The sequence below is a fragment of the Oryzias latipes genome, chromosome 16, assembly GCF_053564925.1.
Source record: "Oryzias latipes strain Hd-rR chromosome 16, Olatipes_Hd-rR_3.1".
In the NCBI taxonomy this organism is placed as follows: domain Eukaryota; kingdom Metazoa; phylum Chordata; class Actinopteri; order Beloniformes; family Adrianichthyidae; genus Oryzias; species Oryzias latipes.
Genome location: NC_136252.1, coordinates 20,187,696 through 20,212,461, shown reverse-complemented (window position 1 = coordinate 20,212,461; position 24,766 = coordinate 20,187,696). Strand labels below are relative to the sequence as shown.

Here is a 24,766-nt window from a genome sequence, read left to right as displayed (position 1 = left end):
AAGGTCCCTAAACTCCCACTCAAAAGCATAACATACTGCTGTGTCAGTCAGAAAATGTCTTTGGTCAGCTGGGACAAAAAAAGAATGCATCAGTCAGTGCATTGCAGTTGTTGTATATTATTGAGATAATATCTGAACCTGATTTAGAGATGAATCCGTGTGATCCGAAAGGCTTGATGTAACTTTCTGGAAAATATTTTATTTGTAAGAGGCTAAATTGAGAAAGAAATGTATATTTGAACTGTTATTCTAAAGTGCCACTATATGATCCAAAATCTCTGAGCAGGAGTCTTGATTGATGGATAAATGAATCAATTGATGGACTGCTGTAAAAGAGCCCTGCTAGCTCTTTAAGTGTTCCTTTCTCCGGTCAGGGTTATTATGTGTGGTGATGAATCAGCACTATGCAGGTCAAGGCAGTTCTTCCAAATAACAGCAATGTTCTTTTGCTACCCAACATAGAGAAGTTGGATTTTAATGTTGCTTCGATTAAAGCTAGTTTTCTCCTTTTTTTTCTCCCCTTTAGATTAGCAGAGGTCATGTGTTTGTGGTGGAGGGAACACTTCTGCTGAACTAGCACTCTGTCATGTTAAGTTGCAGGTTGCCATGGGAACAAGCGTTTCTGATCATTTAGATCAGTGTTGCTTTCTCCTCTATCTTCTTAATTATTGTTCACCCGTTAAGTCTTGTTTCCTAACTTTGGATAACCATCAGAAGCCTCCAATCAGACAGAAAAGTGTTGAATGTGATTTAACGGATAAGCATAAATGCTAATTTTTAGATGCAATATTGAAAAATATGCTGATAGTAATGATGTTTGGTGAGTCTCTGCCTCCACGGGAAACTGAATAATCCTGCAACTGGATTCTTTGGAACATGAATGTTACATGAACATGTTAGGATTATTTTATATAGGAAACAGTGTTGAGCAGTACAGAATTAGAAAGTGAAGAAGAGGAATTCATGCTTTTTATACATCCAAATGTATTCTAGCATTTATTGCCGTATCTACTACTTACATCATTTCTAGGACAGTTCTGCCCTTTTTCTGGCTATTTTGACAGTGGTGTTTTTTTTTAATTTCTTTACGTGACCTATACACATTTATGAGGATTTAATTTTATTTTTCATCAGTGATTAAAAATTTGAAATGTTGCTTAATTTTTTCCAAACCAGAATCTTATGTTTCTGAATGATTAAAACGAGTCTTGAACAAAAGGCAGGCTGTGAAGGGAATAGAAAGAGAAAATGTCAGACTGATATCATTATAAATTATGATTGCTTTAGGTTTCAAGGCTGCCCGCCAGATCCATTTCTCCTTCTCTGAGTTTTGTTTTCCCAGAATACTCCCCCCTATCATTTCTGTGAATCTCCAGCTTATCCTTGTTTTTGCATTACTGGCTCCTTCCTTCAAGGGAAGGGGGGGCAGCACTGAGAGAACTGAACAAATTTGCTGACATCATCCCCCCCACTTCACACACACGCACACACACACACCAAGATCCAGTCATTGCTGTGCTGAGAGCAAAAGGGATGGGGGCGGGGGTTGGATAGAGCAAAGCAGGAACTGGGCATCAATAGAGAACACTGCAGCTCCCTCTCACATTCTACACACACACATCTTCACAAAGACGACATCATGAGGCTTTAAAACACACACCCACAACTGCAGCATCACTGTGCTGCAGCTGTGGAGGACGAGCGAAGCCTTTGCTCACATCTCTGCCTCTTTTGCTCACACACACACATAGAGACACGTGCTGCAGGGAAGATCTGAACACTGGCTCGCTGAGCATTAGACCCCCCCCCCCCACCCCCACCCTCTCTCTCTCCCCTGCTACTTCTTCATCACTCTCGCTCCCTCTGCCTGTTCACCTTGTCTGTTCTGGTTTATTGTTGCGTCAGAGCCACGGAGAAGCATGCCAGGGGAGAGCACCCACAGGTCTGGCCCCATCGACAAGCACCCAGAGCGGGGAGCTGAGCAAACTGGGCTCCCAGGACCAGGTAGGACTTTTGGGCTTGGAGATAATCGGGCGGAGGAGAGTGCATGTGGGTCATCAGTGTTGTGAGAGATGATGGCAGGGATTGGAGAGGTAGTCATCTCTTTTATTGACAAGTCTTATTCAGAACCTGCATGTGGTGCCTCATTACTTCTACCCACAAACTATCAACCCATACTTGTTCTTTTCCTTTTAATTAAACTTTAGCTTCATTGTTATATTGAGATTTTATCACTTTCCCTTTTCCTTCTCCACCCTCAACCCTGACCTCCTTACCCCACCCCTCCCATTTCCCCATCCCCACACGTCCTATCCGCATCCACATCTCCACATTGGTTAGAGGAGCGGAGCAGGGGCCCCTCCCTCCCTTGCTTTCCCCCAGCCTGGACGGGCAGGAACATGACACAGCAGCATGGCCGAGCGCTCTGCTGCGAACAAACACTGCCCCTCATGGACAATACCACCAATTAAGTTAGATCTTCTTCATATTTTTGTAAATAATTAAAGAAGTCTCCCTCCTGAACTAGAATGAAACTGATGCTGGTTGATGGGGAAAAGGAAAAGAAAGACTAATGTATGGAGCTATATTTAAAAAAAAAAAAAAAAAGATCACAAGTGGCAATGGTTTATTTTTCCTGACTGAACATGGATGCAAACATAGGCTACCCTTGGAGGTGGCACTGCAGCCATTGTGACGCAGCTCCAGTCCGAACTTGCGGCGGCCTGCTCTTCACACTAAAAAATCCCCGGCTCACTTCCAATGCCTTTCCTCCAGGAATCGATGCAGCTGTATTACTGTCTTCTTTAGCAGCATAGCAACACAGTTGTTATGGTGCAGCACTCATCCATGGCGCATGAGTGCTGCACCTTTACTGTCTTGCTTGTATGTATATATTTTTATCATTTCAATATAGCTGAAGTATATTTATATATCTTTTAACATTTTATTTACTTTTTATTTTTAGCCACAGTCCACTCCACACTTGTTCAGAAAGGACACCTCTTGCCTTTTGGGGAATCTTTTTCTGCGTCTAGTTTGCAAGTTCCCTTTGTCAGGCATGACTCAGCCCACAAAGAAAAGACACATTTAGACCAGTATTGGGGCAGTGATCAGGCAGAGCTGGTAAATGCTGATGTGTGCATCAGCCACCTCCTCAGTTAGAGCAAGGAAGCAGTGAGGGAGGGAGTCAAGAGAAGAGGTAGCTGAAAAAAATACAGAGCTAAGGAAAGAGAAACCCTTCTCTGTCTCTCACAGTTTTGAGATTTAACAGAAGTAATATTTTACAATACTTTATTTCTGCTTATCTGTAATAAAATAAAAAAGAAATGAAAAAAGTTTGTTTTCTACATGCCATCAGTCAATTTGAACTTTGTAAATTTGGCCTAAATTGTTGAGCTTAATCCACTTTAAATGTATTTTTATATATATTATATATATTTCTGCCAACAGCTTTCTGTTTTGTCATGAACTGATTTTGTTTGGTAACATTTTACATTTTAATGGTCCTTACGGTCTGTATTTCTGGGACACAACAAGTAAACTGCAGTGTTTTAAACTCTAGAAGAAACTTGCGCAACTCTTGTTTGAAAGTACAGAAATAACATGATCAAACATAAGAAAATGCAAGACTGATGAGTTTTCAAGAGAGGTATTGTAACTCTGTGTGAAGTTGTGTGCGTTTGTGGCTGGCACTGAGCTGCACCACTCCTGTGTCATAATGGCCAATCAGCACGTGAACTGAGGTCATTGTGGCAATTGGCCTGTAAAGAGAGTAAATGAAGCTTCTGTTTCCTCCATAGAGACAGACTGGTCCTTCTGGGTTTTCAGTCAGCATCCAGTTGTGTCTTATCATACATTTTTATATTGATTATAAATACTAATATGACCCCAATTCTCTCATCCAAACAGTCATTTTATGTCAGTAGTTTCATCGGACTCATTGACTGATAGTCTGGAAGGGTTTATGCTGAGTTTAATTTTTAGACCTTTTGAATGCAGTAAGTGTAACATTTAATAAAAGGGCTGCATGGTGATGTAGCAGTTAGCACTCTTGCCTCTCAGTGCAAAGGACCTGGTTTGAATTCCAGACCTTTTTGTGTGAAGTTTCCATGTTCTCCCCATGCACACATAGGTTTTCTCAGGTTTTCCCCCACAGTCCCAAACCACTCTTCACAGGTTAAATGGGGCATTTTAAATGTCTCTTATGGGTTTGAGTGTGGTTGTGTGGCTCTGTCATAGACTGGCAGAGTGTACCCAGTCCCTACCAAACAGAAGATGGGTAGACTCCAGCATCCTCATGACCCTGCATAGCCATAAGCAGGTTCAGAATACTTTTTTCAGTTTTATTCCAGAATTGTCTTCAGAAATTGTGAAGACACACACAAAAACCACAAAGGTTTAAAAATCTGTCTTTGATTTTTTTAAGATGTTTTCTTGGTTGTTTGTTTATTCCAGACATGACCAGGTACCCATCGACAGACTCCACCCCAAGTGATACTGGCTCCTCCCCCAGTGACAGTTGTTCAAGTCCGTCTCCAAGCACTCCACAGAAAATTCTACCAGCATGCACTTCTCCGTTTGGACCTCGGCTATTTCGTGCAACACCCAGCTCCTCTGGAATTCCGAGACCTCAGCCTGAAGGTTCAGACCGTCGCAACACAATCCGATTGTCCGGAAAGATAGGCGGTCATGGACCGCGTGGCCACCACATGCCTGTTAAAATGGAAAGAATAAAGGTGCATGCTTGGAATTTCACTGCAGACTGAATCCTATCTGTGTTGAATTTACATCAACTCTTAACTTTTTCTGTCTGATTTTTAGGTTCTGACTGGTTCTGAGGTGGAAAGTGATTACCCAGAGTCTCAGAACATGGACACCAGGGTGGTGATGGGCGAAGAGACGCTGCTTAAAACAGCTGAAGTTCAGAAAAGAAATCCTCCAAATGAGCCCAGTGGTCAGACAAGCTCTCTGCTGGACATCCAGAGTCTTTCTCATCCTCAGGGACAACAAAAAGATGCACAGCTGGAAAACAGTGATGACAAAGACCAACCACATGTCTCTCAGGAGGCAGAAGATCAGGAAAAGGCTCCTGTCCAGCCAGCATATCCATCCATGTTGTCCCCTGATCTGGCCACAACAGATGACGAAGTACCAGAGGAAACTGAAGAGGGAGAGACCCTCTCTAAAGATGAAGTGCCTTCAAACATTTTTTCGGAGCTGGCTTGTCCAGTGGCTCTGTCATTTTCTGAGCCAGCTTACGGTGTCGACCCACTTCGGATAGGTGTTCCCTCGTCGCTTGACCCCGACCTCTACTACACTGCTCCCTCAACTCCAATCAAAATGCCCACCAGCTCTTCTCCTTCTCACCTTAAGCACCATTCTTATCCCGGCTCCCCGGCCTATCCTCTGTCCCCTGGCTCACCCTCTGACAGCGAGGACCTCTGCTCTCCTCTTACGTCTCCATCAGGCTCTTACATCACAGCAGAAGGAGGCAGCTGGACATCTTCCTATACCTCCTCAACCTCCCATTCGACTTCTCCCAACCTTCTCTTCCCAGAGGAAATACAAGAGGCTCCTGCTTGCTTTGTGAACTCTCTGTCAGAGATTGGAGATGAAGTTGGGGAAGAAAAAGGAAGAGTAGGTCCAAATCGGGAGGAAGAAAAGATAAGGAACTTCTGCCTGTACCATCCTCAGAACTTCACCAATAATTCGCAAGTAGGAATCTTGGACACAGTGATCCCCGAGGAGGATGACGCTTCAAAAGCTGATGAAATGAATAATCCCAGAAGAAGTTCTCACTCCTGCTGGGTGTCTGAGAATACATCTCCTACAAGGACCAGTAGCAGCACAAACTCACAGGAAGATGGCGGAGAGTCTGAGAGTTCGCTTTGCCCTCTAGAAGACGCTAACACAAATTCTAAACCCATACAGGCGGGTATGACATTGCCACTGGAGGCATGTTTTTCAGAGGAAAATTACGGACAGATGGATGCCCATCCAGACCTTCTCTCCACTGCATTGAGCCCTGATGCAGACAGCATGAATATGGCCTCTAGTAGCTTCAGCCCTGACTCACCAATCCTTTTCCTGGATGCCTTCTGTCCTGGAGCTCTTGATCGGCTAGGTCCAGATTCTTTCATACTGTCCCAAGCAGCTTGTGCTAATGATACATTAGATGATGACAGGATGATCCCAGCCTCCCTCATACCTTTTCCACTTCACACCAGCCTGATTTTCAAGGCTGATTCAATGGAGATCACCTTGTTCCCCACAGAGGACGACAATGACGTGGAAGCCAACAACAGGAATGAAAGAAAAGACAATGTTGATGCATATGGAGCAGGAGAAGAAGAGGCAGACGTGGAAGATGATGATGACGAAGAAGATGATTGTGATATCAATGAGGAATACACTTCTGATAGCGCCAAAGAGACTGCAAATGATAGCAGGGATAGCAACGGGGAAGAAAGAGATGAGTCCAAAGTGGAGGTAAAAGTGGTAGAAGAAGAGCAAGTAGACGATGAGCAGGAAGAAAATGAGCAGGAAGTGGATGATGACGATGAGTCTGGTAGCAAAGCAGTAGATGACCCAACAGATGAAGATACCTCAGAATCCTTCCTTCATTCACTTTCAGAAACATCTATCAACGATGGGTTGGATGAATCCTTCTGCTTCCAAGATGACACAGAGGACTCTTTAGATTCTGCCTCGTATAACGGGGAGGAAGATGAACGTCTCTACAGCACTGAGAGGCATGCACAATCACTAGAACCCTTGCCAACAGATGGACCTGACCTGGCTCAAATCCAACACCAGGCTGACCAAAGCTCATTTCAGGAGGTACTTTTGCAAACACAACCAAACACAGATGAGCAAGATAATCACCTCCAGACTGCTGCTCTCCCTGATGCCAGTTCCAAAGACATCAATAATCTATCTAAAGCTGTTGATACACCTTTAAACCCTGAAGAACAAACAGATGCTGCATCTAAATCTGTCAATGAAAGAGGAGAGGAAAAATCTCTGTATATGCAAGAAACCACAGGAAATCATGAAGCCCAACAGCAAATGACCCTATCATTAGAAGGGCAGGCAGACTCATCTGATAACCTGAACAACAGAAGAAAAAATCATGAAATTGTGAAAAAGGAGCCTTCTTCTGATGAGCCAAAGGACAGTCCAAACCATGATCAGACCTCCACTCCCATTGTGATTCTTGCATCCCCTGATTCTGCAACAATGGCCATCTCCACTCCGCCTATATATGAGCAGGAGACAACAAGCAACCATTCAAACCTTCAAGAGGAATCTACAGAAGAAAGTCCCTGTGTAAACAGTGGCACTTTGACGCTGTGCAGTAATGATTCGGAGGTGGAACCCACTAAAGAACCAGAGAGAGACTCTTTTATGTTGCTCATAAAGCCTCGTCACAAGCATTCAGAGAGTCATAGGGCAGTAGGAGCAAGCAGAGCAGCGTTATCAAAGTCCTTCTCTTGCAAACACAGTGAGCCTGTAAGAGTGGAGCCACTGCCATTCATCAACAGTGGGTCTGAAACCGAAGCTGACCACAACAAAGGGACTGCTTCAGTTGACGTTGGTACTGCAGAGTGTAAAAATGATTCTTGTCCACAACTGAATATGGTCAGTCCTACAAATGACTTGAATAAAGGTGTTTTCCTGCTGTCTTGCCCTAAAGATCAAAATCCTAGCTCAAGTAATATCCCCATTTCTGCCTCACCAGAATTCACTTCAGAACTTGCAGATAACTTGGCTCTGACCCCCGAACACTGCCCTGGTGACCCTGCTCAGGAGAACCTGAGGGAGAGCTCTCTTAGTACTGATGAGGGAGTCCTAGGAGCCGTCGGGTCCTCACATTCCCCTCTTGCCATCTCACCTAAAAGGGAAAATTCAGAAACAGACACAAGTAGAGAGCTACACCCAGGATTGGGGGTGTGGTGTGATGCCGGGATGGGGCTTGGTTTTGGTCCAGGGTTTGGCTCAAGGGGTAAGTGTGGTGTCTGGGAAGCCGACGAATCATTGTCTTTGTCTCTCGGTAAGAGGTATGCCTTTGAGGCGGACAGTCTTCTCATGTGTCACACAGAAAGCCAAAGCACACAATCAACCATAGTTCCCAATGTGAGCAGTGAAGCCTGCACTAATGACAACAACTTGTTTGTTGACGATGAGGACAACAGCATTGATGATAAAACGTTTCTCATTGTGGATGAAGATCTGATCAAACAGGGGGAGTCTAACTTGGCCCACTGGAAGTCTATCGAAGAGATTTCTGAAGCAGGTGGAAGAGAGGATGAGAGCTCCAGATTTCCAGAAGACAACATCAGTAATTTAAATACTGACAACGATAACAATGAAACACAAATACAAAACACTTGGAATAATTCGGATTATTCCTCCTTTCAGTACCTGGATATGGGCTCTTGTGTAAGTCTGAATGCCCTTTCAGGAGAAATGAGGCACGAAAGTGTGAATGTCAGCAAATCGTTGTCTAATATTCCTCTTGATGAGATTCCACCTAAGGTTCCTGGAGAAGAACCTCTGGAGGATCCTACAGTCCAGACTTCAGACACATCGCCAAGACAAATCTTTGAGGACATCGCTGCAATAGGAGCTTCCAACGTTGATGCAGCTGTTAAAGCCACAAACACAGAGAGTCATTTGGTAGCTCCAGAAGCTACAAAGTTTTCTCTGCCACAGGGATCTTTTGGATCATTTACGTCTAAAAGTAAAAGTGATGTTTGCAGGTCTAGGAATGCTCACAAAGGCAATCTGGAAAATGCCGTCTCTTTGTTAGAAGCAGAGATGGTGGATCTTCGGACTGTGGGCCAAAGAAAATCTGATGTTAGTTCAGTGACAGGCATAAGAGTCGATGAACCAAAAGCTACAGATGCCTTTAGAGGAGAGAACTCGGTTTCTGTTAACTCAGGGGTAAAAGAAGAGGAGGGCAAAGGAAAAGAGAGAAATGAAGAGACAGAAACAAAAACAGGAAAGTCATCTTCTGCACAGAATGGCTCAGAGCACGTTGGCTTTCACACTCTCACAGAAGCTCCTGCTATGAAAGGGAGGAGAAAGAAGCAGAACAAACAGAGGGGTTCTCAGGCTGGAAATCAGGCTGGCTTGAGCCCTGATTTAGTTGAAAATCCAAAGAAAACCACAGATCAGACAACTGCAGATATGTGGTCGAAGGGGACTACAGGGAGTTCAAAACCTAAGAGAGACTTTAATGGAAACAACAACGTTTCATCAGCAGATCTTCAACAGAGGACGTCTGGGATACAGGGTTACAACAGTCTCAGCCCTGATGTCAGCAGACAAGGTCACTGCAGTTCAGCCATGAACGCATCGGATCACTTCAACATTGTGGAAGAAGTGAATCAAGATGAACATTGTAAGCAAGAAGCGCTTGATAACAGACCTCTAAAGGACACTCAAAGAGGAGTCACAGCTGACGTGAATGAAAACATCGACCTCAGAAAGAACACCCCAAAAATGTTCTCATCTGCTCTGATCTCTACCTCTTCATCATCCTCTTTACAGTGTGCCTCGACGCTGCCGGAGAACGGTCTCTCTACCCCTGTGCAGGAATCCCAACCCGTCCTCTCAGCACAACAGTCCCCGTTATCCCCGTATCCCACAAGCTCCTCCCTTTTCTCTCCCTCCCCTACATCTCGGAAATTTACCTGTCCTTCAAGTGACCTCCAGCAGTTCACAAATGTCTTTTCTTCAACAACTGCTGGAGGTGTTTCTTCCTCCTCATCGTCCACTTGTTTGTCTTTAAGCCCGTCCAAGAGTACTAATGAGCACAAGCAAGCAGTGTGTGTTCCAGACTCCTCTCATGGTACCTTGTACCAACCTCATTCACATTCTCATGTGAATGCCATTAACCAGTCTGTCAAGCAAGCTCCCACTGTGAGCACGCAGGACAGATGCAGAGGTGAGTAAAGACATACTGATCCCTTACATCCAGATTCAAATGCAAACTTGTGATGTAAAAATTGTGACAATTGTGTCTTCTGTGAGGTGCTGGATTTTCCGAAGACATGACAGACAGTGAGGATGATGTCCGAAGGCCCCGACAGGATCAGACACATCAGCCCAGAGGAAGGAGCAGAAATGGATCATCAAAGTCTCTTCCAGTTAGTCATCAGGAAGTCCAGCCCTACCAACAGGAGGAGAGGCACTCTGGCTGTCCAATCAACTCCAGCCAGAACCTTCCTGAAGAGACTGACCTCAAAAATGACAGTGAGTTTCTTTTTTCCCCCTGTAATGTCATGTGGAGCAAAGAATTCCCCTAAACTTCCAAAGCCCTCTTAAGAACACTCCACCCTGCTTCTGACCACTTTATGTTCTCCTTTTAATGATCATATGAGCAACAATATTAACACTAGAAGTAAAAAGCAAATGCAGTACAAATATAACTGGTAATAATATTGTTTAGTATAAATAACCTAATTAATGCAATTATCGTTGAGAAGATAAAACTAATAAGTAGTATTAACAATAAGAGCATAAATTATGTATAATAAGAGACAATTGTGAATAATTGTGTTAAAATAAATGAAAAAAATATCAAAAAAGAATAAATTAATACAATTGAAATCACAATGAACATTGAAAAGTAGGTTTTAAGGTTCTTTTTAAAAATCTCCATGGATTAGGTCCGCAGATCTTCAGGGAGGCCCACTCAGCCCTGGATTGAGACCTCATCGTGGGTTTTTATTCTGACTCCTGGAACCGTGAGCAGTTCCACACTTTAGGTTATTAGGTTCTCTGGGAAGTCTGTATAAGGTATAAGAAGATCAGTGCTATGACCCCACCCTTGCATTGACGTGTCATTCCTACCATGACAAAGGTGGATAAAGGTGGAAAGATTTCATGTAATCCATGGACACCAGTGAGGTTCACAAATCATTGAAGAAAAAAGGTTCAGCGCACTGTCTAGTGGGTCTAGATGACCCAACTCCAAACGTTAAAGTGCCTAGGATAGCACAAGGGTTACAAGAGGAGGTCAATAAAGCATTTATGAACCAATAAATGAAAAAAAAATCTTAAAATTGTTCAGTTAAATGTTCAGTTAATGTCCTTTGCCATTCACATCCTCATTTTTTAAATAAAATCTGAAAATGCCACTGTCAAATAAAGTAATATGTTATCTGCACAAATGCGACATAAATGTATGTTGTTTCTATTGTTCATATCACAGAGTAGCAAACAAAGTTTAAGAATAAGACCTTCAGATCTGTGGTATATCTGTGGTATAAGCAATAAAATCTCTTTCTGTGAGGTAAGATTTAAACAAAGTAAAAGCTGCGCCAGTGAATCTAGCCACGCCATTTAGAGTTTTCAAAAGGATTGAGTGGTCAACTGTGTCAAAGCCCTAAAAGTCGCTCCGAGGTCCAAAAAAACCAGGATAGATGGTTTTCTTAGATGAATGTTTGACCAGCACCATCTCAATACAGTGACTGGGTCTAAAAACTCTTTCTAAAATATTACAAAACAAACATTTTTAACTGATCAAAATAGATTTCCTCTAAAAATTTTGCTTAAAGAAAGCATGTTGAAAACTGGTAGGAAATTGTAAGGTTTTGGAGCTCTCATATCACTCGTCACCAAAGCTTTCTTAGGACTTTGTCCTCACAAGGAGAACAGACAAACTTAAAAAAAATGAGGTGGGCATGGGATCTAAAACCCATTTTGAATTTTATTTGTGAAATGATTTTTTGAAGCATTGCAGCATATACCAGAACAAAACTTTTAAATGCCTTCCAAGCCAATAAATGTTTAATAAAGTTGTACAACGGACCGTAATTGAGAAAAAAAATTCTCAAAATCTTAATTTTAATCTCCTTTCTGACTGGTAGAAATGTTCAGTGGACTGATAGAATGAGGATTGATTAATTGGTCTACAGTGAAAGAAAAAACGTGTTGGGGTGGAGTGGTTGTTGAGTATATTTGAGAAATTCTAATGTCTTTTACTGCTTCATTATACATTTTTTACAACAATAATTTTTAATGGAAGAACACATTAATGTGCCTCATTTGAAGCTAATGGGATGAAACATATCATCACTGTTATATAGTTTTTTTTGCTGTTTTTACAAATATTTCAATTAGTTAAGTGATTGATGGATTAAAATCTGTTTTTCTGGTGGTACAATAGACTAATGCCTCCATTAATAACACCCTGTTAATAAGTGTCTGAGTAACGACATGTAGCATTTGTGCTAAGCAGCCTTTCAGGTGATATGTTCTTGTGCAGGTTCCTTTGTGGCTTCCTGTAATGAGTCTGAGAGTGAAGGGTCAATACCTGAGCTGGAAGAGCTGGAGCCGCTTAGGCCATCAGAACCACATGTAAGACTGTCAGTGAGAGGAATCACATTGATTGTTCTCTAATGTGTTATTTATTTATAGAAGAAATCTTACACATGGTATTTTTTTTATTTTATTTCACCTTTATTTTACTGAGAAGTCCCATTGAGTTAAGAACCCTTTTTTTCAAGACCTGATACTCTATTACCTACCACATTTTGCCATCTTTATTTTAGTAGTAAAATATTTCTTTTTTCCTGTTCTACTGTATTGAATGTTTCACAAATCAAGATATTGCTTTTTGTGTTGTCTCAGTCCATCCCTTCTGCAGACGACACCCTGAACAGACCTAAACAAAGCCGAAGTGAAAAAAAGGCTCGCAAGGTCAGAGAAAAACTATAATTATTATAAACAATTTGTACCACGTATACCTGAATAAATCAATGTAAAAAGGAATACATTTGTTGGACACATGTTCGAAAAACTTGAAAACTAAAGAAAGGTCACTGTTTTTCTTTGTGTGCATTGACTTGTCCCTCTCTGGTTGTAGGCTATGTCTAAACTGGGTCTAAAGCCCGTCCACGGCGTTACCAGAATCACGATTAGGAAGTCCAAAAGCATATTGTTTGTCATCAGCAGACCAGATGTGTTCAAAAGCCCTGTCTCTGACATTTACATCGTATTTGGAGAGGCAAAGGTTTGTTTTTTTTAATTCCTCAATTTGACCCTTCTTTGACCCTCTTTTGACCTTTCTTTCCTTACGGTCTGCATAACTTCTTACTGTCCTCTTCTGTCTTGTCCTTAGATTGAAGACTTATCTCAGCAGGCTCACAAAGCAGCAGCTGAGAAGTTCAAGGTGCCAATGATGTCCTCTCCTTTAGCGACGCCTGTCCCACCCAGCCTCACCATCAAAGAAGAGAGCGAGGAAGAGGAGGAGGAGGTATAGATAGACAGAAATATCGCCTGAGGATAGTTTCTTTGAAACAGCTAAACTCCATACTATTCTTGTCCATTTGCTTATCAGGTGGATGAAGGAGGCCTTGAGCAGAGAGACATCGAGCTGGTGATGGCCCAGGCCAACGTGTCACGAGTAAAGGCAGTCCGTGCGCTGAAACACAACAACAATGACATTGTGAATGCAATCATGGTGAGGACAAAGGAAGGTGTGGTAAACATAAAAATGAGTCATCATAGCTCGTGAGCATGGAAGGAAGGGTCGGGTGAGGACACAGATTTCAGTTTCTTGGAAGTGAAGAATTCAGCAGTGCACCACCTCTACCACTAGGTGGCAGCAAGAGCTTAGAAAAGTTAATTTTGTGAAGAATTAAAGTTTTTTTGGGTGCAGGGGTTGTATTTGGAATTATAAAACAAAAAACAAAACAAGTTATGATTTGCTTTTTAGAAGAGTGTTTATCTGATTTTATTTTTGTTTCTTTTCAGGAGCTGACCATGTGAGGACTCTGACTCCTGACTCTGAGTTCAGCCTATTGTCTGAACAATTTTGACTCCTCTGTATCGCTCTTGCTGTATGTTGCATCCCCAGTATCTGCTGAATAAAGCCTGTTCTTGAGTGGGCTCTTAATGGAATCTGATACTGACTACATTATATACACATTACTTAATCAGAATTTTGGAAAAAAACAAAAACAAATAATTGTTTGATGAATAATTTGATAATGTACACAGAAGTATGGAAAAATGATAGGCACAATGAAAATGTGTTGTTTACTATTGTATATAAATTAACATATACTACATTGCCAACAGTATTCACTACTTTTACACACATATATACGTTAGTGACTCATCTCTGCTCACTGGGAACTTGCAAAGGAAAGAAAATTTGTTTCCATAACTCGGAGGTTGGAGGTCGGAGGTTGTCATTCATGCAGGTGACGTTGTCTTGAAGCCAAGTCATGGCATCTTCTTTCTTTGAAGGGTTTCACCACTCATTCAAGTGGCTTCATCAGTCAGGGTAGTGCCTCCACCTGCAGGATAAATGTGGGGCTCAGACTGATGAGGCCCCTTGGATGAGTGGATAACCCCTGTGCTATCTTAGATGACCCCACCCTTACATTGACGTGTTCTCCCTACCATGACAAAGGTGGATAAAGGTGGAAAGATTTCATGTCATCCATGGACACCAGTGAAGATCACAAATCATTGAAGAAAAAAGGTTCAGCGCACTGTCTAGTGGGTCTAGATGACCCAACTCCCAATGTTAAAGTGCCTAGGATAGCACAAGGGTTAAAGGTTTCAAAGAAAGAATACTTAAAACCCAGATGCCATGATTCAACTTCAAGACAATCTTCTATGTTGCTATACACAGTTAAAGTAAAATTGAGGTTTATCTGTGTGTAAACACGTTCCCAAATCCTCACTGAATTATTTAAATAACAAAACAGGAATAAAAAAGTGAGAAAATCCTTTTTTGTTCAACTCTCTTGTTGGCTGAGGCATCCTTCTGTCTTTACTGGTTATTTTGTGAGCAAAGTGACTTTTTAGTCTAATAAAGAGGTCTAGAATGGAAGTTTTTAGCCTTTCATCAATTCAGTACAGTAAAAAAGTTTATTTTTATTTTATCTATATAGCACCTGAATTGTGAGGCAGCTTAAATCCAGATCAAATGTAAACCTGTCATTTCAAAAATTAAAATGATTGCATTTAATGAAAAATTAGTGTTTTATGTTTTATGTGTGTTCCTGAGTACCAGAACTTAGAACCACTGCTCAAGAAAATCTCATCTGTTATTTACCTTATTGTTATTAAAATTGTTTTAAAAGAATGAAGAAAGAAAGAAGAGGGTGAGACAGGTGATTAAAAGGTTATTTACCCGTTTGGTCATAGGAGACCCATGCAAGGTTTTCTCCACAGCTTCCTCTAGCCGAGGCCTCACTGTGTTTTAGGATCCGTGTACTGGCCAAACTTTCTGCATAGCTGAAAAGACAAGACCAAAAAAGAAAAAAGAAAAAAAAATGACGAAGAATATAAAAATACTAAGCAGTAAACATTGTAAAAAGTTTAAACGTTAGGTTTTTTTTTAACATGCCAGTCCATGAACAAATAAATACAAGTACGACCCTGTAACCACAGGACTCAGCCTGTAATCTGTTGTGATATTTGCCTTAACAGAGAAAAATTATTTAACTATTGCGGTAGAAACATATTTATGCTCTTCATCCATAACAGATGCTATGACCATTTAATTAGCATCCTAAAAACTTGCCATTAAAACAAACTGCGTAGTATTTTTCTTGCCTAATATATCATGTGCTTTTTAAAACTTTATTATTCTTCAAAGTAAAAAAATAAACTTTTTTGTCTCAAAAATTAAATTATACAAAATATAGATTAAAAAAGGGGATTAATATAAGGTAGTCTGGCAACCTTCTTGTACAAAGATGCAAATCGAAACAGTTTAAAAGATTAATCCAGACGTTTGAAGGATGTTTTATTAGCGTAAAAACACAGCAACGGCTTTATATCTTCTTATGACACACTTTTACACAAAAAGTACATTTAATGCACATAAAAAGTTACAATAAAATACTGTCGAGAGTTTTTCTTAGATGAAAAGCAACAAAACAATTGACTGAATTAAAAAGATCTGACTCACATGAAGATTTTACTAGTAACTTGAAAAAAGCACAGGGTTTGAGCATGTTATGAAAAAAGTATAAAACCTATGTGGGAGGCGCTTGGATTTCTGCTGAGATAAGATTTCCCAGCTGTATCCCATGGGAGGTGGGCAGGCAGTCAACCACCCCCACCCCCAACCCCTGAGTAACTGCCGTATGGCCAAGCCAAGTTCAGGAGATCAATATTCTCTTCAGGAGCTGGCTTTAGCTGGGAGAACATTATTCTCAAAGTGTCCCTGGTTGGTGATGTTTCCTGCTGGGAAATATCTGGCCACCACAAAGGAAGAACCATCTGATGCCACGGCTTTGCCCACACCCAGCTTTTTGGTGTTCTTCCACACCATTGCTGTGAAATGCCCTATAAATGAAAAGAAAAGTGAAATAATAAATCACTATTTACAGTCTATCCCTCTCATTTTCTACCAAATTGCACCAAACGACTGTGATAACCTCCTAGCAACCTTCGAGTGTGAGTCAGTCATTTGGAGTCATGCACACTGAAGCTATGGGAAACCATCTGGGGGAATTAGAGCAGACATGATATGGCGTGTGCGTTTTAAGAGAGACAAACAGGACTGTGAAGTCCCTCGAGTTTCCCCTTGGCTGGCCACCGAGACAAGCGGTCACAGGCTTCAGCACAAGCATAACAACAACCTGCCTCATGCCTGGGCCTGTGTGACATTCTGTGAAAACGACTGTCAACAAGAAGACAGAGATGCAAGCGTCTAACCAACCGGGAAAAAATAGGAAGATGTGGGAATCTCACCAGTGCCAGTGGTAAATCCTGGACGGCTGAAGTTGTACTGCTTCACTTCTTCATACCAGCGATCTGTCACGTCTTTACCTGTATGAGAGTAAAAAAAAAAGAATTCACGTATACTTTAAAAAAAGGTACAAACATTCACGTCATGCATTTAAAAGACAGTAGTATATGGAGACAGCACATGTGAGTCACAAATCCCTCTCTAGGACAAGTGCTGTTTGCATTTCTGTCACCCACTAAATCTCAGCCTTTTTGAATCACACTGGCCTGTACTGAGATATTTGTGCAGTGAGTCATTGGAGCTGAAATGGAGGCGAAAATGATCCCAGCTGTTCAGCTGCAGCTGCTGGCCTTTGTGCATTTTGTTGTACAACTCTGATTTAAAATCTGAAGTCTTTATGTCGCAAACACAGGATTTTTTCCTGTAAGCAAAGAGACGGTAACCTTCACTCATCAAAATCTGCTGAGTTTTTTTAGTCCTCAGACACAAACACAAAAAGTAAAACATTACGAATGAAAGAGAGGAAGAAGAAAAAAAAAAACCTTCAGACTACTTCCAAACAAGGTATAAAAGGTTTATGAATGAAGTGTAAGATCAGCCAATTTTCTTGGAGTGGATGCTACAGTTTAACCCAAAATCAGATCATGCAACGCTCATAGACAGAGCAACACATGTTGGGATAAAGACACTACTCCAACAACTATAATGGTGTAATGTTGATGGATAAGAATGTGGACAATAATTGGGCGCCTTAAGCAAATGTGTTAACCATTAACTTCTGCACATACTAAATTCCAACAGGGTTTCATGTCAGGACAGGACCAGACAACTAAAGCTCTGCTTGAAGTATGTCATCCAATCACACAATCATCCTCTGTACATAGAAAGTACTACAGGATTCAAGCTGAGCTCTGGATCTCAGACTAATTTAATTTAATTCCTGTTGCAACAGGAATTGAAAGGGCTGTGCAAAAACAAGTACCTGCAAGGCAAAAAAGAAAAGAAAAGAAAAGAAAAACCATGTGACAAACACAGTAAAAAAAATAAAAACCTAAGTGAGTATAAACTCTTAAAGAGTCCAAGGAAAAAGATCAGAGCAATTTTGAAACAAGGAGGGCATTGAGGAACAGAATTTCTTTTTCTTTCAAGAATTCCAACTTTAATTTAATGGAAGAAAAGAATTAGTCCCTAATATAATAAAGCCAAAATTCTGGGATTAAAGTCAAAATCCCTAAAACTAGTCAGAATACTGAGATGAAAGTAGGAATTAAGAGACAAAAGTCAAAATTTTAAAGGAAAAAAAAAAAAAGTCAAAATTCTGGGGATACAAATCCAGATTGTGAGATAAATTCACATTTTTGAAAGAACATTTGAATTCTCAGATAAGTGTCAGTATTATGAGGAAAAACTGTAAAAAAAATTGAGAATAACAGTAAAAAAATCTGACATAAAAGTAGAAATTCTGAGAAGAAAAAAATCCTATTTCTGAAGAGTAAAGTCAAAAGTTCATGAAAAACAGTCAGAATTGTGAGATTAAAATGAGAATCCTGAGAAAAACAGTCACAATTCTGAGATTAACAGTCAGAATTCAGATATACTGAAGCAAACCTAGAAAAAAACGTGTTTCATTTTATTCCTGACATATACAATCGCTACAGAAGTGTGTTTAATAGAATTTCATTTGAGTTTTCTGCATCCCGGAGTTCAGATTAATAGTGTGTCAAGTTTTGTTCAAAGGTCAAATAAAAGCTTTTTATGATAGATACATTTATTTGATGTCACTTCTTGAGACAGGTGATTAAAAGGTTACTTACCCGTTTGGTCATAGGAGGCCCATGCAAGGTTTTCTCCACAGCTTCCTCTAGCCGAGGCCTCACTGTGTTTTAGGATCCGTATACTGGCCAAACTTTCTGCATAGCTGAAAAGACAAGACCAAAAAAGTCTGTGATTTCACAGTGGCTCTTCAGTGTAACTGCAATCAACAGAAATGTAACCATCTCTTAAATTTTACATTCTCCCCCTCTCTTTTATTCTCCGTCAAGTCCCAAAAAAAATTGTACACAAATATATCAAAAACAAAGTTTTGCTTTAAATGCAAAGGGGGTTCATACAAATTTACTCCTCTTCGTGTGTTGAAAGCTAAATACGTCTTCTTATTAGTAAAAATCTGTCCAACACAAGAGGCTGTCTGCTTTAATCTGTTTGCTCATTTCAAAGCAGATGTTTTTTTTTCATAGATTGTGCTTTATTTTCAGCTGCTTTAATGTTGAAAAACTACTTCCTTGATGAATTTTGCATAGAAGGGATTTTTACCAGAAACTGCACAATAAAGTACAAATATATACATACATAAAATTAAACCTAAAACATTATACTGCTGTAAGCTACTTTTTTTTCATTCCTTAAAGAACACTCAACGTTTTTGTTTCCTTTGGTTTCCTGCATAGCCATTTGGCAAAGCCTGCAGTTATCCTGGTTCCTCCCTGCTGTTTTGCGTTTGTGCAGTAGTGGCTCAATTATGTTTAGCTGACAGAAAGACAAATTAATGATTGTATTGATTACACAGAGAGAGGAAACCTTGTACCTCTCCCTGTAGAGCTCATTAGAAAATGAAGAAGCAGATTGGTCCTATAGTTTCTCTGCAGGGCTCTCCTGAAAGTGACTCTTGGAGTGCCTTGGGAAATATGATTTGCATGAAACTGGAGAATAATACTAATAATTCCCCATTCTATAATTTCTCTGTGTTTTTTTTGGCCAGAAAGGTTTAAATAAATCAGATAGAGATGAAGTTACACCAGATCTGAGTGAGGTAAAATATCCATGTAGCTGCATTCAGTCATCAATAATCCTCCATCACTCAAATCCTAGTCACAGTTAGTGGTTACAGCACATGACAGCTGGACCTGGACCTGTCATCCTCAGCTATCTGACAATGACTGATGAACTGCACATGGTCCTTGCTAATTAAGCTCCTAATTTGATCTGAGTGCAAAAAAAAGAAGAAAAAAAACCCACCGGGCAGCTTCCGTGCTCAGCTTGCTGCTCAGCTTCAGTTCAGGAGCCTGGTGCTTCTTCCTGTACTCATTATGGCATCGCAGCAGCTCCTCCGAAAATTGCTTTGAGGCTGAGAGACAGAGAACATGAGAGACAGGAAGACTCAGAGGCCAGCTGACAGAAAAAGGTATGATGGTGATGATGCAACACGAAGGCCTGTCACACGACTGCAGAGCTGAAACCTCCAGACTAACTGATCTCAGACTGTGAGTCACAACTCGGTGACGGATCATGATGGGGCAGACCAAGCAGTCTCAGATGCTTGGTGCCTATCACTCAATGGTCTTTTCAGAAGTTCTACAGTCCCTGGAGTACTCACTACAATAGGCACATTCATGAGGAGTCAAGAGAAGTGCCAGTTCACAAGAAGTGCCACAAAAATAGCAATCATTTAAAATAAAACAAGACCTAAATGTTACTTAGTTTAAATATAGATCATAAGTGCTAGAAAATAACTAATGATATTTTCATGATTTAAAAGTGGTCACTTTCCAAAAATTGGTAATAAAAATAATACTTTTCTTACCAGATTTTCCCATTTTGTTCAGTCAGTCCTCAATAAGGTTTAGGTTAGAAAACAGCTCCTCCCTGGTCTTGCTTCTTCTCAGTCTTACCGTTTTTTAGTTCCACTTCTTCTCTTCTGCCGCTAACACAGACACTCTGAAAGAGTCTTTGAATAAGTACCCAAACCCTTCAGGACTCATCTTTGAACAGAAATCTCACAAAGTTTCCCTTTGGCTCATTGTTTAGCAATAATCATTGAGCAACCGGCTACTTCCTTATGTTCTGTTTCACCTCCCTGAAAAAATAAAAAAAAATCTGCTCTGACTGTTCTCTGCCCAAAGGGACACACACCCACAGCCTTTCTGCTCCAGAATATGAAAGGGGAGCCCTTCACTCAATGCTGACATCATCTCTGTGGGACACATGCCCATACATGGCTCTGGGAATTTAACTTGGTTGCCATAGAGAAGGCAGCTGTAGTGGAGACCACATGGTAAGTCCCGGGCCTCATAATGATGCAGCCATGTGAACAAAGTAGTCTTTACAAACACTGCTGGGATATTTCTGCCTCAGTAAGATCAAATCTGCTTTAACATTAAGATAAATCTTAAACTTCACACTCAAATAGACATTTCTTAGCTTCTATCATTGGTGAAGTGATTGAGCAATTCTACTATTGCGGCTGACGTGTAGGAAGTGTGAAGACAGGCGATTCCTCATGCTGCAGAGAAAGTTTTTTACAATTGTTTTATTTAATTGAAGTAACCCCTGCAAATAAATTGAACTTCAGGGTGTTACATTTATCATTTGGCAAGAATTAAATGACACTTAACGAAGGCAGAAACGGTTTTCCAGCTACATCTCAGTGCAAATTGCCTCATATATCACTTCAAATCTCATAGCTTAGAAGTAAAAATGTTTTCTACTTTTTTTCATTGTGCCTGTTTAAAGAATCAATGGCTAGACCTACAACCTCTAAATTAGATTGGACTTTTCTGCCTTTCTGGATTTCAGAACTAAAGGTTTCGATCAAACTGCTTTATTTGTTGATGTGATTGATGAATCTTTGGCTAAGTAGCAAGTGTGAGCACACTTTGGTATATTTAAATAAATCAAGATCAGGAAAAGCTCTTAGCCATGGAGTCACAATGATTTAGAGTAAAACAACAATAAATAAAGCAAATAAAGGTTTAGGGCAAAAATTAAGGCCCCAACAGCTCAGATTTTAAAATCAGCTCAGTTTTTCTTTTATTCCAAGAAAATAAAACTTTTCTTGATTTTTTTTTTTTTTAAACATAAAATGTTTTGGATGTATTCAGTTTCCCCTTATCCAACATGCCAGTTCAAGTATCTGTTTAAAAGTTCCTCTTTCTTGACAGTGCATTTATTTAAAATCAGTTACAAGTCTAAATTATTACATTCAATTTTAACACTACACTTTATCCATAGTGACACAGTCAAATACATTGCATTGGATTGACATGTTGCACTATTTTGCTCTGTTTATGTTAAGTCTAAAGGTACCTACCTACCTGATTAGGCCAGAAGAGGTGAATAAAGGTGGAGCAACTTTAAGGAAGTGGACTGTACCAAGTGGTTTAACATCATGGGGGTCTCGTGTATTTGGTCGTTTTAAGTGTTTTTAAGAGCCTGATAACCCAATTACGGTAAACAATATTTCTGGGTGTGTCATTATTTCTATACTTAGGCTACCAGGGTTTATTTTTTTTATTTAGTTGTCAGTTCTGAACTAATTTTTATTTAGAGAACCCTTGGGAAAAACTAGTCTATTTACAGTCGCAGACTCAGTCCAACTGCATTTTTTATCTATTTTTAAAGCATTCCTAGTGGTCTTTTAATCACGATTATGCAGTTTTAAGACAAAAAAAAATAAAACAAATAAAAAATAAGCCCAACAACAAACATAAATAAATAAATAAGAACAGTGTAGATTTTTAAGGCAGCAATAGTTCTTTATAAAGTGGCCTCTGAGTTGTGGGCTGGACTGTTTGCACTTAGTAACCCTCCACTAAGGTCCCACCATCCCTTTGTTTACACTTTCTCCCAATAGCTTAGAGCCCCTCACAACCCCAAGCTAACATTAGCAACAACAAAAAATGCAAGCAATATTGGAGCCATCAAGCTGTACAGTTTTGAGCCAGATGCCGGCTCAGACGAGGAAAACGAAGACGTTAATGGATCTATTTGTTTGCAAGTGGATGTATCTGCATTGGAACAGAGCAGGGAGTCTTTGGCCCACCCATTTTACTTGCTGCATCACAAAAATGACCTTTCTGAAACTGGGCGCTTCTAACTGCTCCTGATCCATAGTCTTACATTATTTTATATATAGTTTTCATTCATCATAAGAAAAATGCTACATGTTAAAAATGTCAAAAACACAATTTTCATTAGAGTGGGTCTTTAAGTGTACAAGCATCCTCAGTATATAAGTGATGCTCCAGTTTATAATGTTCCAGTTTAGTGTATTCAGATAGTATACGTCCTACACTATAGTCAACAGTATACTTGCTATACCTCAAGTGTACTTAATAAAATACACTTTAAGTGTATTACTTTTTGTTAAGGGGATCCTTCAGAATTTCCTGTCCAAATTAATTAATCAATTTTGAATCAAACCCACATTTGTAAATGTAAGCTGAAACAAATTGACTGCTTATGTTATCCAATTATTTTAAAAAAGATGTTTTCGGTTGGTTAGGTTTCCTTCACTTTTGGGGGGTTCTGGCTGCCGCCTCTGCTGTGGCGGGGTCTTGGTGTGGGGATGGCTGGGCACTCTCCCTCCTTCTTTTTACATTCCATCATCCATTTTAAAAAAGAACACTCACTTGATCACAGGTGTTAGCTCACCTTTGCACTAATATTTTGCGTGAGTGAATGAAATGTTTCACAGTAGTTGGTTTGAATGCATAGGTATGCGTGTGTGAACATTATTTGTATTGTGTACATGTTGACATGTGAACGTTTTTGGAGCCAACGGGTATGTTTGTGGCATTTGGGTGTGTATGGACAGGCCCCGCCCTTGATAGACGTGTATTACATCTGAACCTCACTGTAATGAGTATAATCATCCAGCAACTTGTTGCTTTATGCTGCTTCATGGTCCCCCCCCCCCCTTCTACAATCACCCTTCTACCCCCCCTCTAACATTCCTCTTTCTTTCTCCCTCCTTTCCTTTTTCGTCCGGTCCGACACAAAAGATTTTCAAATATGATTAAAATGAATAAAGTTTGGCCTCGATTACAAAAGGGGTTTATTTAGACATACCTCTGGTTTGTCAGAAGATTCATAACCCCTGTTGTTCAAATAAAATATGTCCAACACAAGAGGCCTTCAGCTCTCATCTGTTTGCCCAGCTGTTGGACAGGACAAGTTAAAAAAAAAGGTTCCTCAACTTTTGTTCAGTGTAATGACGTTGAATCTATTAAAGATTAGCATGAGATGCTAAAAGAAAAACATTAAACTTAAAACAGAAACTAGAGAGGAGTATTATCTTTCTGGTTCCATGTCATTTTAGAATGTTTTTACCACCATTTTTATAGAAGTATATAAAAAAAGACAATTTCAAAACTGCTCCCACATCAAGAGCTCAGAAGAAAGATTGGAAAGTCTTCTAAAATGTGGACGTTGAGATGTAAACAAAGTAATCAAAGGTTATAAACAACTGGCAACAAAAAGTAGGTCAAAACATAGTTTACTTATTAAATCCTCAACAGTTATAAACAAAGGAAGCAATGATTGGACCACATTTCTGCAAACAGTTGTGTCTAAATATTTACTACACTTTTTTATGGTATTTCCATAATTTTCACTGGTAACAACATCAAATGAGGAGTTGCATGATAAAGAACGTTGAATGGAATTTCAAAGTTAAATTTTCAGATCCAGTTACAATAAAATAAAATTGTTGGTAAAAGAAACTTCTTGTACTTTTACATTAAGTGCTCCTTTGGAAGTGAACAAGAATGTATACAAAAGACATCTGTTTTATACAAGCACAAGCACAGCAATAAATGTGTAACCACAGTAAAAAATACCTTTTTTGTCTTTTCTTAAAACTTCTGGGCCACCGTATAAATAAGATACATGGATGCTTGTTGAAATGTAAATGTTAATGCATGATTTACTTTAAATTATGTTGCAGTTCTCATCAAATTAAAAGCTTTCTATGGCATTGTTTGCAATGGTATAACTTGTCACAAGTAATAAAAGAAAGACACACAACTAAGAAACACCAGATGTCAAACATCTCAATCATCAATCAATTTTATAAGAAAGCATTCATTGAGTTATATGTGAACCAGAAGACACTTGACATTTTTTAAATGTTACTTTAACGTTTTTAAAGTTCATAAAGAAAAGAAACCCAATGTTTTGGAATGAGCTTCTGAGGTCAGTTAGAAAGGCCAGGGATGCAAAGGGTGGAAGATAAAGGGATTTTCTTTTATACTAAATATG

General features: G+C 39.9%; 2 protein-coding genes across 4 annotated transcripts; one reads left to right on the top strand and one right to left on the bottom strand.

Annotated features, from left to right (window-relative positions):
• The first annotated feature begins 1,552 nt into the window (after nt 1–1,552).
• nacad (NAC alpha domain containing) lies at nt 1,553–13,909 on the top strand. Its single transcript, XM_004078107.5, has 10 exons — nt 1,553–2,004; nt 4,456–4,736; nt 4,822–9,952; nt 10,039–10,260; nt 12,278–12,369; nt 12,643–12,711; nt 12,878–13,024; nt 13,133–13,267; nt 13,352–13,474; nt 13,768–13,909. Exons 1-10 carry the CDS (start codon nt 1,920–1,922, stop codon nt 13,780–13,782), a joined length of 6,300 nt encoding a protein of 2,099 aa, XP_004078155.1. The 5' UTR covers nt 1,553–1,919; the 3' UTR covers nt 13,783–13,909.
• A 1,856-nt stretch (nt 13,910–15,765) lies between these two features.
• glipr2l (GLI pathogenesis-related 2, like) lies at nt 15,766–21,888 on the bottom strand. 3 transcript variants are annotated; one of them, XM_078933185.1, is made up of 6 exons: nt 21,820–21,888; nt 20,310–20,443; nt 19,745–19,853; nt 18,544–18,647; nt 16,732–16,809; nt 15,766–16,323 (listed from the first exon to the last, which is right to left on the bottom strand). In XM_078933185.1, the coding sequence occupies exons 2-6, from the start codon at nt 20,320–20,322 to the stop codon at nt 16,157–16,159; spliced, it is 471 nt and encodes a 156-aa protein (XP_078789311.1). In that variant the 5' UTR covers nt 20,323–20,443; nt 21,820–21,888; the 3' UTR covers nt 15,766–16,156. The 3 variants fall into 3 exon arrangements, with proteins under 3 accessions (XP_078789311.1, XP_078789312.1, XP_004077906.1); XM_078933186.1 differs by having other exon boundaries at nt 21,816–21,834; XM_004077858.5 differs by lacking the exon at nt 21,820–21,888 and having other exon boundaries at nt 20,310–20,649.
• Between the last annotated feature and the right edge of the window lie 2,878 nt (nt 21,889–24,766).

Coding starts and splice junctions, on each gene's coding strand:
- nacad (XM_004078107.5), top strand. CDS start 1,920: ATGCCAGGGGAGAGCACCCACAGGTCTGGCCCCATCGACAAGCACCCA. Junction 2,005..4,455: donor AACTGGGCTCCCAGGACCAG/GTAGGACTTTTG, acceptor TGTTTATTCCAG/ACATGACCAGGTACCCATCG. Junction 4,737..4,821: donor TTAAAATGGAAAGAATAAAG/GTGCATGCTTGG, acceptor TCTGATTTTTAG/GTTCTGACTGGTTCTGAGGT.
- glipr2l (XM_078933185.1), bottom strand. Junction 18,648..19,744: donor CTGAGCACGGAAGCTGCCCG/GTGGGTTTTTTT, acceptor TTGTCTTTTCAG/CTATGCAGAAAGTTTGGCCA. Junction 16,810..18,543: donor GGCCTCCTATGACCAAACGG/GTAAGTAACCTT, acceptor ACTCTCATACAG/GTAAAGACGTGACAGATCGC.